The 12,092-nt window shown below is 43.9% G+C and overlaps 1 protein-coding gene across 1 annotated transcript in view; it reads left to right on the forward strand.

The window, feature by feature from the left end:
- NDUFB2 (NADH dehydrogenase (ubiquinone) 1 beta subcomplex, 2, 8kDa) overlaps positions 1 to 8,569 on the forward strand; it is an 11,584-nt gene extending 3,015 nt beyond the window's left edge. Inside the window, exons 2-5 of the mRNA XM_014546706.1 lie at positions 7 to 58; positions 4,129 to 4,273; positions 6,489 to 6,587; positions 8,459 to 8,569. Coding sequence (XP_014402192.1) covers positions 7 to 58; positions 4,129 to 4,273; positions 6,489 to 6,563 — 272 coding nt within the window. The 3' untranslated portion in view covers positions 6,564 to 6,587; positions 8,459 to 8,569. The remainder of the gene's footprint in view (positions 1 to 6; positions 59 to 4,128; positions 4,274 to 6,488; positions 6,588 to 8,458) is intronic.
- The last annotated feature ends 3,523 nt before the right edge of the window (positions 8,570 to 12,092 follow it).

The following is a 12,092-nucleotide window of genomic DNA, read 5'->3' on the forward strand; positions in this document are numbered from 1 at the left end:
GCGGAGGCAGCCTCTTCAGAGGCCTCCGCGCGCGGGCGGCTGGAAGCGGAGTCCGTCAGTGAGTGTCGGTCGGGGGTGGGGTCTTGGCCTGCTTCTAACAGCAAGTGCCGGTTTCCGGGACGTTCTCACCTTGACACTGGGCGCCTGGGACGGACGCACCCCGAGGCATGCTGGGACTTGTAGTCGGCTGCGCCAAGGCCAGGGGGAGTTGGTGACAGCGGGGTGGGGGGTGAGGGGGACGCAGGGACACTACCCTGCACCAGGGGGATCCTGCGCTCGGGATTTTCACAGTTGGATGTGGACACAAGTTGAAGCTCACCTGGAAGCTAGAGCAGGAGTTGGGGAAGGGAGGTCGGTCCAGGCCGCGGAAACAACCTCTACGGTGTGTGCATTTGAAGGGTCAAGGGCAGGAGTGAGGCTGGAGACTTGGGGCATAGGGAGGGAACAGTAGAGGATCCTGATGACCGGCTGAATAATTTAAAGCAGGCGACAGCCGTCGTTGAGCGGCTTCAGTCCGATGTCTTGTGGCTAGATTATAATTCTGAAAAATCACCCAGGCTGCAGGTTGAGGAATGACTTCTCTAAGGCACGGGAGTGTAGGCAGTCACTCGGAGTGTGGGAAGGTGGGAGAAGGGAGAGCCAAAAGTAGATGCTTGGGCAATTCAGAATTTTTTTATTTTTAAAAAAACATCTATTTTTCAGAGCAGTTTTCAATTCACAGCAAATTTGAGCGGGAGGTACAGAAATTTGCCATATACCCTCCTACTCCCACGCATGCATTACCTCCTCCATTGCCAGCATCACTCATCAGAGTGGTACATTTGTTACAATTTGATAAACCTACGTTGACACAGCATTGCCACCCAAAGTCCATATTTTACATTAGGGTTTACTCTTGCAACACTAGAATTTAAGAGAGTGAGCAAAAGAGTCACCTGGTGAGGTAGGTAGCCTAAGAAACTGACTGGAGAGCATGGCGCTGGCAGGACATACCTACCAAGGGAGGACACATCTACCAAAAACAAGCTGGTAGTGCAGAGAGGAGAGATTCAGTAAGAGCAGGACTGAAAATAGTACCTTGGATTTTTCCAGGTAGTGTTTCGAGACCCCTTAGACCAGCGGTTCTCAACCTGTGGGTCGCGACTCCTTTGGGGGTCGAACGACCCTTTCACAGGTGTCGTCTAAGACCATTGGAAAACACATATATAATTACATATTGTTTTTGTGATTAATCACTGCTTTAATTATGTTCAATTTGTAACAATGAAAATACATCCTGCATATCAGATATTTACATTATGATTCATAACAGTAGCAAAGTTACAGTTATGAAGTAGCAACGAAAATAATTTTATGGTTGGGGGTCACCACAACATGAGGAACTGTATTAAAGGGTCACGGCATTAGGAAGGTTGAGAACCACTGCCTTAGACCATCGTTTACACTTTACCAAGAGGCAATTCAGGATAGTGCCTGTCACATTAGCTGCATGACCTTGGAAGTTTCTTGATCTCTTCATGCCTCAGCTTTCTCACCTGTATAATGGGGATAATAATGTTAACTTCTAAGGAATCAAATGAATTAGAATTCCTGAAGTGTTTTAGGACAGTTACTTGTGCATAGTAAGCACCATGCAAGTATTATTCAGCTGTTGTTGTGAGGGACCTGAGACTCAGAAATTAAAGGAGTGACTTGCCTAAAGTTACATGATTGTTAAGGACTAGAGGCCCAGTGCATGAAATTCGTGCACGGGTATGGTCCTTAGCAGCTGCTGGCTGCTGGCCAGGGCCTTCCTTCGTTCCACGCCACGCCCTGGTGTTCAGAGCATGTTATAACGAGCGATCGAACGCCTGGTCTGTTGAACTCCTGAGGGGACACTTTACATATTAGGCTTTTATATATATAGATATAGATATGGAGCTGGGACAGGTGTGAGGTGGGAAGAAAGAAAAGGCCTAGGTGTGACCTGAGCAAAGACAACAATGAATAACTACCAAGTGGTAGCCCTGGGGGAGACTGGGGGATGCTCCTCTTAAAAAAAAAAAATACTTTTATTGATTTCATAGAGGAAGGGAGAGGGAGAGAGAGATAGAAACATCAGTGATAAGAGAGAATCATTGATTGGCTGCCTCCTGCACGCCCTACACTGTGGATCGAGCCCACAACCTGGGCATGTGTCCTGACCGGGAATCGAACCGTAATCTCCTGATTCATAGGTCAACACTCAACCACTGAGCCATGCCAGCTGGGCTAGGGGGTGCTCCTCTTCACTGAGGTCTTAGTTCTTCCATAACGCACACTGATTTCACAGTGTGAGTGATCATTAAGTGAATAAATATTCATGGAGCATCTTCTGGATTCCAGGATCCTTTCTAAGTGCTGGGGATAGAGCATAATACAAGAAAGAGAATGGAGCTCCCATTATGGAGAGAGGACACAAAAAGTAGAAAAGAAAGAACACACTTAGGTACTACTAAGTGGTATGAAGAAAATAGAGGGGGATTAATCTACAGTGTCCAGGATAGGGGTGGATGGGTTACTGTATGCAGGATGATGTGGGGAATGCATGCCTGAGAGTTTGACTTGAAGTAGGTCCTGAGTGAGAAGTCAGCCATGCTAACCTGCCAGAAAGGGCCTCTCCACAAAGGCTCTGTGTGCTGCTGATGGCCTGCAAGCCCGGCAGGCTGGAGTGGGGGGAGCAGAGGGAAGGGTGGTAGAGGTGGGATCAGAGAGATTAGGGAGGGCTTTATAGGTGACAAAGGCAAATTTGATGGGAGGCCATCTAGGCTTTTAAACCTCAAAGTAATATGATCTGGTTTTGTTTGTTCTTTAAAAAATATTTCTGTTGACTTTAGAGAGGAAGGGAGAGGGAGAGAGAGACAGAAAAATCAGTGATGAGAGAGAATCATTGATAGGCTACCTCCTGCACAACCCACACTGGGGATCGAGCCCGCAACCCGGGCATGTGCCCTGCCTGGGAATTGAACCTGCCACCTCCTGGTTCATAGGCTGACGCTTAAGCACTGACACTCAACCACCAGGCCACACCAGTCAGGTTGGTTTATGTTTTAAAATGTAACTTTCACAGAGAATTATGGTGCATTTTTTTGTTTAAACTTGATACTTAATCCTGGTTTGGGACACCCATTTATTTCAAATCATAGTTAAAACACTATGAGACTCTAGCAACAGTGAAATGTGGAGAGTGGGTTTGAACTATAATTCTCAAATTTTATTTAATGAGTTTAACTGATGGGCCTTATAACTAGACTAGAGGCTTGGTGCACAAAATTCTTGCACGGGTAGGGTCCCTAGGCCTGACTGGTGATCAGGGCTGATCTGTGGGGTGACCGGCGGGGCAGTCGGGGGGCCCCTGCTGGCACCTGCCTTGGCTGGCCTGGCGCACAAAATTTATGCACAGGTAGGGTCCTTAGGCCTGGCTGGCGATCAGGGCTCCCTCTGCGTGATCAGGGGGGTCCCCGCTGGCACCCGCCTTGGCTGGCCTGGGGCCTGCAGGTTAGGGGCAGCTCCTGCATTGAGCGTCTGCTCCCTGTTGGTCAGCACATGTCATAGCGACTGGTCGTTACTCCCGTCGTTCTGCAGTTTGGTCGATTTGCATATTAGGCTTTTATTATATAGGATAGTATCTAAACCTATCAAAGAGGAAGCCTATTGTTACAATGTCCTCTTTCCCATAAATATTGCAGTGGAGCTGAGAACACAATTTACTTTTGAAATAGATGGCTAAATTGATTGGCTTATTTGTTTTCTTTGGATAAAGCTAGTGACTGCTTACTACTATAGGTTCACAATCCTTTAACCAAAACTCTTGGGGCGAGTAACTCATTATCAACACATTCATATTTCTGTGCAAGATACAGGAATATTCACTAAAGGAAAATCATCATTAGTCTCTTGTCAGTTCAGGCCACTGTTTGTTGCTTAACAAATTTAAAGTGAGGTTATGAAAAATGAGTATTTTGAGGGCTTGTGGAGCTCTATCATTCTGTATTTCGTGGAGGAGATGAGAAATGTTAGCTTCAGTTTCTGGATGGAACTCAGGGTTTTGGATGACTGAATACTTTGAAGATGGAGCAAGCTGCCTAACGTTTTCTTTTCGGCTCGTAGTGCTGGTGGCGGTGTGCACATTGAGCCCAGGTACAGAGAGTTTCCCCAGCTCACCAGGTCCCAGGTGATCAAGGGTGAGTTCTTCAGTGCAACCATGTGGTTCTGGATTCTCTGGCGCTTTTGGCATGACTCGGATGCTGTGCTGGTAAGTGCAGAATATTCTCCTTTCTGTGGGTGGGAGGAGGGAAGAAATAGTAACTTAGCTTGTTTTATTCCCCCCCTGTGTGTAGACTATTTTTCTAGTCATGATTTTGCTTTCCTTGGTTTTAGTTACCTGGGACACCTGTGATCTGAAAATATTAAATGAAAAATTCTAGAAATAAACAATTTATAAATTTTAAATTGTGTGCCATTCTGAGTAGCATGATAAAATCTTGTGCTGTCCTGCTCTGTCCTGCCTGGGATGTGAACCGGCCCTTTGTCTAGCATTTCCACGCTGTATACACCACCTGCCAGCTAGTCACTTAGTAGCTGTCTCGGTTATCAGATTGAGTCGATTGTGGTAACTCAGTGCTTGTGTACAAGTCACACCCTTATTTTACTTGATAATGGCCCCAAAGCACATGTGGACATGCCAGATGTAAAGTGCTTCCTTTAAGGGCAAAGGCATGTATGTATAGGAAAGTACATTCTATGCCTTGGGTTCGGTACCATCCATGGTTTCAGGCATCCACTGGGGGTCTTAGAACGTATCCCCTGTGGATAAGGGGGGCTACTGTACATCCCTTCCCCATATTGTCCTATGTGTATGCAGTAATTTTGTTAATGAAACCTCTCTCTCCCCTTTTGTATTGAAGGCTGCACATGTAGATAGTCCATGTTTTATGTTTTGTGTTAGTTTGCCATATTTGGAGGGACACTAGGAACTAGTTCTTTTACCTTGTGAACTAAGGGTTCATCAGGTTAAGTTTTGCTGGGGTCCAACCCCAGCAGGTCCAGGGGTCCCCAAAGGTGTGGACGGAGTCGGTGAAGAAGGAATGACACGGAGACAGCCTTCAGTTGATCAGCAGCCTAGTCAGGACCTCTAGCCAGGATCTCCAGCCAAGTTCTGGTCGGGATCTCCAGCGAAGTTCTGGTTAGGATCTGATGAGGATCTGATGTTTATTGTCTTGTTACATCTATATTTATACCAGCCGATTTTAATCCTGTCAATTTCTATTACAAAGGTTAGGGCGTTTCTTATCTCCATTCCAGGGAGTAAAGATTATGTAGCTTAACTACCCGCCTGGCACTTAGTTAAGGGGTTGTATCCCCTCCCTAACCTCGGGGAAAAATCCCCACCTGGGGAAACAACCTTTCTCGGAGAGGTGACCTTGGTTAAAACACATGGCACTAAGGAGAGCAAACATATTAAGAACAATATGCTATATATGCCAGGTCCCTTGAAACATATGCTGTGCAGATGTTTCTTCCCTGCAGCGACTGTGTCACGCAGCAAGGATGGACCGGCTTCCGGCAAAGTTTCACACTTAAAATCTTTAAATGATGAATGTTATCTAGTCTGTCTGGAGGCCCAAGGCAACCAAATTGGGGTGGGATAGATGTGGGCTAATTTGTTTTGAGGAGGGAAGTTTTTACTCGGCATCTTATTAGCCTCAACTGAACTTTTATCGCATTTGCACTGACCCTGTTCTCTAGGAAATGAATGAAGCCTTTGAGCCACTGAAATCTGTGCTTGTTGATCCAGAATACTTTGAATTTTAGTCAATTTGGTTTTGTTTTTAGGGTCAGAAAAAAATGTTAAATTATGCGCAAGTTTTAGAGGCATCAGGTGGATTAGTGTCCCATTTCCCCGAGAACTTCTCTGTGCCCTTGTTGCCCAGTACGGAGCTGCCTAGTGTCCACACACCGGCAGCACATAGACACCTGTCTCATTGTGGGTCAGCTGCCAGGAGGATATGTGGCTATTTGGTGTGAGACGATGGTGCAGCCAGATGCCCCCTAGATCGGGATCGAAGACGAACAAGTCCACCCGAGGCTCCCAGATCTCCCAGCAGGAATGACAGGACAGTTTGAGACATTATGTTTTGCCAGGGCTTCAAGTCATTGTTGAGATGTGGGGTATCTTTGAAATCTGTTGCCTCCATTCCTACTGCTCTTCATCACAAACACATACTCAAACTCTGGCTCAGGCCGGTAGCTTCAAAATGGGCAGGCTTTTACAATTCAGCTTACATTGAACAATACGAAGAACAGTTGGACCATCGAGTAAAGTAGTAGAATTCCCTCCTGTGGCATGTCAAGGGTGTGTATGTTACAGCCTTATATTTTCCTTATATATTTTTCCTCTAAATATTTTTTTTAAATGTAATTGTGTGGAGTATAGATTCTTGACTTTTTTTTTTTAATGATGTCACCAGGGTCACTTTCCATATCCAGATCCTTCCCAATGGACGGATGAAGAATTGGGTATCCTTCCAGATGATGAAGACTGAAAGTGTAGACTCAACTCTTTACAAGTAGGTAAAATTTCTATTTTTTGAAAGTTATATTTACTTTTTTTTATATAAGGAAAGAAGAGCTCATTCTTTTTTTAAAAAAAATATTTTTTAGTGATTTCAGAGAGAGGGGGAAATGGAGAGAGATAGAAACATCAATGATGAGAGAGAATCACTGATCGGCTGCCTCCTGCATGCCCCACATTGGGGATCGAACCTGCAACCCAGGCATATGGCCTCACCGGGAATCGAACCGTGACCTCCTGGTCCATAGGTCAACACTCAACCACTGAGCCATGCTGGCCGGCCTATTTACTTGTTAGTAATCATGTTTTAACTTTGTACCTATGATGTCTTGAAGAAATATGCATTTTCTAACTGTATAAAGAATTAACTATATCATGTGTCTAATTTCTTTAAAAAATATGTAATATGTTTTTATTGATTTGAGAGAGAGAGAGGAAGGGAAATGGAGAGAGAGAAACATCATTGAGGGAGAACCATTGATTGGCTGCCTCCTGCACACCCCCAACTGGAGATCAAGCTCACAACCCAGGAATGTGTCCTGACTGGGAATTGAACTGGCGACCACTCAGTGCATGGGATGATGCTCAACCAACTGAGCCACATCAGCCAGGGCTCATGTGTCTGATTTCTGAATTTAGTATTTTCACATTTGCTGTCCCCTGTGCTCCCGCCATCTCTCACCCTAATTTGGTTTCATCTTCATTTTCATTGTATGTTTTAAAAATTTATTTTTTCCTAAGTTATGTTACAAATTAGGGTCCCACTTAGCCATCAAAGGCTTTTAAGTACCAAGTCTACACAGGGATTACAGGGTGGACAAGACAGATAGGAGCTTACAGTGCATGTTTATACTTGCAAAACTACTACCGTCTTCTACGTTTAGCACTTACATGGAAAGTTCCAGCATAGGGGAATGCTATGATATGGATGTGCATGGAAATGAACTCTTTAAATAGTAAAGGGTTACGACCCTTTCATTTTCCAGATCAGGACATCAGTCAGTTTCCCTTCTTTGATAAGGAAGGTAGCAGGAGAAGTTCCTTTCCCTACAACCCCTTGGGGGTTAAGACATTCTTATTTAACGGTTTAAATTAATCATTGTACAGTTTGCCATCATTCAGAATGCCTTGGAAATTTTTAAAAAATATATATTGTATTGATTTTTTACAGAGAGGAAGGGAGAGGGATAGAGAGTTAGAAACATCGATGAGAGAGAAACATCGATCAGCTGCCTCCTGCACACCCCCTAACTGGGGATGTGCCCGTAACCAAGGTACATGCCCTTGACTGGAATCGAACCTGGGACCTTTGAGTCCGCAGGCCAACGCTCTATCCACTGAGCCAAACCAGTTAGGGCTGGAAATTGTTTTAAAGGATAGGAAGCATTAAAAGATAGTTGAGTGTTTCCATTAAATTGTATTATTAGTATTGCCTTTTTAATTAGAAGTAGCTTATTGACATGAAAATTACAGCAGTTTTTGGATATGTAGGGCTGAGGGGGATGGCAAAAATGTCTCCAAAAGGCAGGTAATTAAGCTGTTTTATAATTTGTATGTCTCTGGGTTTGTTATGGACAGTCAGAGGTCCCAGGCCCTCTGCTTCCTGTGTTAAAGTGTCTGACAGCACTAACCCCTTCCTATCCTCTTACAGATTTCCCAGTATTCCCACACTGTCATTAACGTTTTGTTTTAATAACTAGACTGTAAGCCCTTTGCGAGAGCAAGGTGATTTTGCTTCCCTCCTCTACAAGGCGACTCACATGACTGTTGCTCAGTGGATGCTTAAATAATTGAATAAACAGAATTATGGATTTGAGTTAGTGAAAATAAAAGTACTTAAAGCTTTTCCCTTTTGTTTTTCTGCAGGAGCAAGGTCAGAATTTCAAGAGATTGTGAACTTCATATTGTCTATTGAAGTTGTAAATTAAAGTGGTTTGGTCATGAATGAGGAACTGAGTTATGAATGTTTCTGAGAACCATTCTCTGTGGATTATTTCCTGTGCCAACTGCTTACAGGCCCTTTCAGTGGATCCTCTTGGTTACCTCATGGCAGGTAGCCTTGGGTCCATGTATCAGAGAGGAAATCGAGGCTCGGGATGAAGTAACTCATGTAGCATCACTCACGATGGGTGGCGATATTACTCAGACCCCATACTTTACAGTGTCATACTGCCTGCCTCCTTAGCGAATGTCTGTCATACATATGTTGACAGTTAATGTGAAAACTTGCCATTTCTCTGCTGCTGGTGTATTCCCGAGTGTGCAGAGGGTAGCCATCAGGGCAGTCCATTTATTGTGCTTACATATCTCTTGTGGGTTGGGCACTGTGTTCAGTGGCCATTTGTGGAACTCATAAGACAAACTTCTAACTAGGAACTCTTAGGGCTGGAGGAATGGGAAACAAGGGTGAAATGGATATTTTACTTTTTCTAAAATTTGTTTCAAAGTACTTTCCAACTATAGCATCATAGTTCTGAGTAGGTAGGACAGCATTTTCCTCTCTCCACAGATAAAAATCTCCAGTATAGAGTGGCTTCATGACTTCCTAGAAGCATTACTATTCATGTATTTCCAACTTAGGTTTTTGACCACCTAAGCACTGGGAATGCAATGCTAAACAAGACAGATAAGAGTCTGTTCACAGGGAGCTTAGATTTTAGGGAGGGAAGATGATAAGTAAGGTTTACTAAGTGCTGTGAAGGAAATAACACTGGGTGATGTGTTAGAGATGGGTGGTATTTTGGGTGAATGGGGAAAGCATTTTCGCTTAAACCTGAACTAGTATGAGGAACCAGTTGTGTGAGGGTCTGAGGGGGGAGAGCTGTAGGGACAAGGAACAGCAAGAACCAAAGTCTAGGGTGGGACCAAATTCAGTGTGTTTAAGGAACAGAAGGTCCAGCGAGGGTTCCGGCAGGTGAGGAGAGGTTGGGCTAGGTAAGGTTAATAGGTCATGGTTGCAGGTTTAGATTTAGGTGTGATGCACTGAAAAGCTTCTGGCAGGCCCCGAGCAGGGTGTGTGGGGTTGTGATTTGATGAGCATTCCTCGTCCTTAGGTTTGCACTCCCTCTTTAGTTCTCAGTTGTCAGTGGGCATGATGACAGTCAAAGCCAAAGCAAGTGGCAGTTTCACCCTCCCCCACAGCCAGCTCCAGCAGTCCTGAGCCTGTTGTAGGGGGTGCTGGCGGCGTTCCCCTTGGTTTTGTGTTTACTCACCTGTTTAAGAGTGAGCTGTCTGAGCTGATAGTCTAAAAGGCCATGAGATTTCTATACTTTCTGGTTCTCATTTTTGTTGCCCCTCCATATCAATAGTTTTTGGGAAAGAATACAATTTATAACAGTTAACTCAAGTAGGATAATGCCATTAGCTCTTATCCTTAGAAAGCAAACAAAATTGCTTGACTTGAATAAAAGCTAACTTAAAAACAGTAGTCTTTAAAAAAATTTTTTTTTCTTACTGTTTTATAAAAACAGTAGTCTTTTAACTCAGCCAGTGTGACCTCCACTTGGGCTGGGAAACCAGTTTGAGCTGATGCAGAAGTTGTCTCCAGCCTTTTCTCAAAGGAACTGGTCTCCACCCTGCTATTACAGTTTATGGGAAAATACTTAAGTGGAGAGGGTCCCAAAGAGATAGTATATATATATATTTTATTGATTTTTTACAGAGAGGAAGGGAGAGGGATAGAGTTAGAAACATCGATGAGAGAGAAACATCAATCAGCTGCCTCCTGCACGCCCCCTACTGGGGATGTGCCTGCAACCAAGGTACATGCCCTTGACTAGAATTGAACCTGGGACCCTTGAGTCCGCAGGCCGACGCTCTATCCACTGAGCCAAACCAGTTAGGGCAATATACTTAATATATTTGATGTATGGCTATTTATAATTAAATAATAGGGAAAACTGACTATGAGGCCAGGCACTGGGGTCACACTTTACATCTGTTAATTTATTAAGTCCTGACATTCTTTCCATTTTATAAATGAGGAAGTTGAGCTATAGATGGATTAGGTAACTTGCCCAAGCTAATACAGCCAGTTAGAGAGCTGATGTTCAAATCCTGTCTTGCTCTAGGTTAAGTCAGCTTATCTCAGAGTTAGCATAGCATGGTGTAAACCTTTTCATGACCTACTCTAAGAAATAATTTTACATTGTGACCTGAGATATAAATTACATATATATGTATACAATTCCAAAGTTTTATGAAACAGTACTTACCTGTGATGCACTCTGATGTTTTCTCTTATTGTATATTAAAAAATGATGGTTCAGAGACTGATTTTACTACTCACCAATGGGTTTCAACCTGCAGCTTGAAAAACTGGCACAGAGTGTAAGAATTCAGGCTTTGCAGTCAAGCTTGTGGGCTGACACAACTCTACCATTACTAGCTGTGAGTTTGGGCAGAGTACTTCCTTGATCTATGCTACAATTTCCTCATTTGTACATGAGTTAACTAGATTAAACGGGTTAGCACGTAAAGCCCTTAGAATTGTGTCTGGCATGAAGGAAATACTCTCTTAATGGGAGTAACTGTTCTAGACCACTGAGTCTAAGGTAAGTTTATAGTGACCCCTGCCTACCAGTTTGCTGTCTGTAGGAAAGCCTCCATATGAAGATAGACTCAGCTGTAACCAGACATCCCAACAGATGTGGTGCCACCCCTCCCCTCCGCCTAGGACAACAGGCATTTAGGACGTCTCCCTGATTAGGAGTTAAAGGGACATTCTAAGTAAGTTTTAGGACGTGCCTGGTAGGTGGAGAGATGGACCTTCATAAATGGAAAGGTAGGTGGTGAAGGAATTATTGATGACAACAGAAGATGAGGTGTCAAATTTTACACAGATTTGTTCCTGTGGAACCTTGAGTGTAAATACAATGGGATATCTAGTCAAGGTAGAGACGGGAGGTATTGTGTGAGGAACACCTGCTGTATGCATGATACAGGGAGATAGAGTCATCGTGGTTCCACTTGCCACTAGAACTCTTCTGTAGAAGAGGTCCATCTGGTTCCCTGCTGCCACCCTCTCATCAGGAGGGTCATGGGAACAGTGAGAGAAAGGAAGAGGGCTGCATGACCTGCCTCAGCAGCTGGACCTTTGCCTTTTGTCTCCTACACAAGCAGTGGCTTGCCTGATTAATGAAGCAGTGTGCCTGTACAACATCCATTTCTAGCCACAAACACTGTTTCTGTCTACATTTCATTATAGGCATCATGACCACAGTAATATTAGAGTACTGACGAGTCCTGGGTGAGCCTAGGCAAGTCATTCTTATTCAGGGCTCCATATTCAGTAACTGAGATGAGACCTGGACCAGATTATCTTTAAGAACTTTCTGCTCTGATATTTTATGCATCTAGGAGAAGTATCTAACCCAGACAGTAGGTCCAATTATCACAGCTTCTCATAAAATTTCAGACTAGTGTGATAGGGTTCTCTATCACAATAATTAAAGTATTCATGATTCTGGGCTAAATTTTAAGGAAAACCTCTTATGGAATA

The sequence above is a fragment of the Myotis brandtii genome, unplaced genomic scaffold (genome assembly GCF_000412655.1).
Source record: "Myotis brandtii unplaced genomic scaffold, ASM41265v1 scaffold455, whole genome shotgun sequence".
NCBI lineage: Eukaryota > Metazoa > Chordata > Mammalia > Chiroptera > Vespertilionidae > Myotis > Myotis brandtii.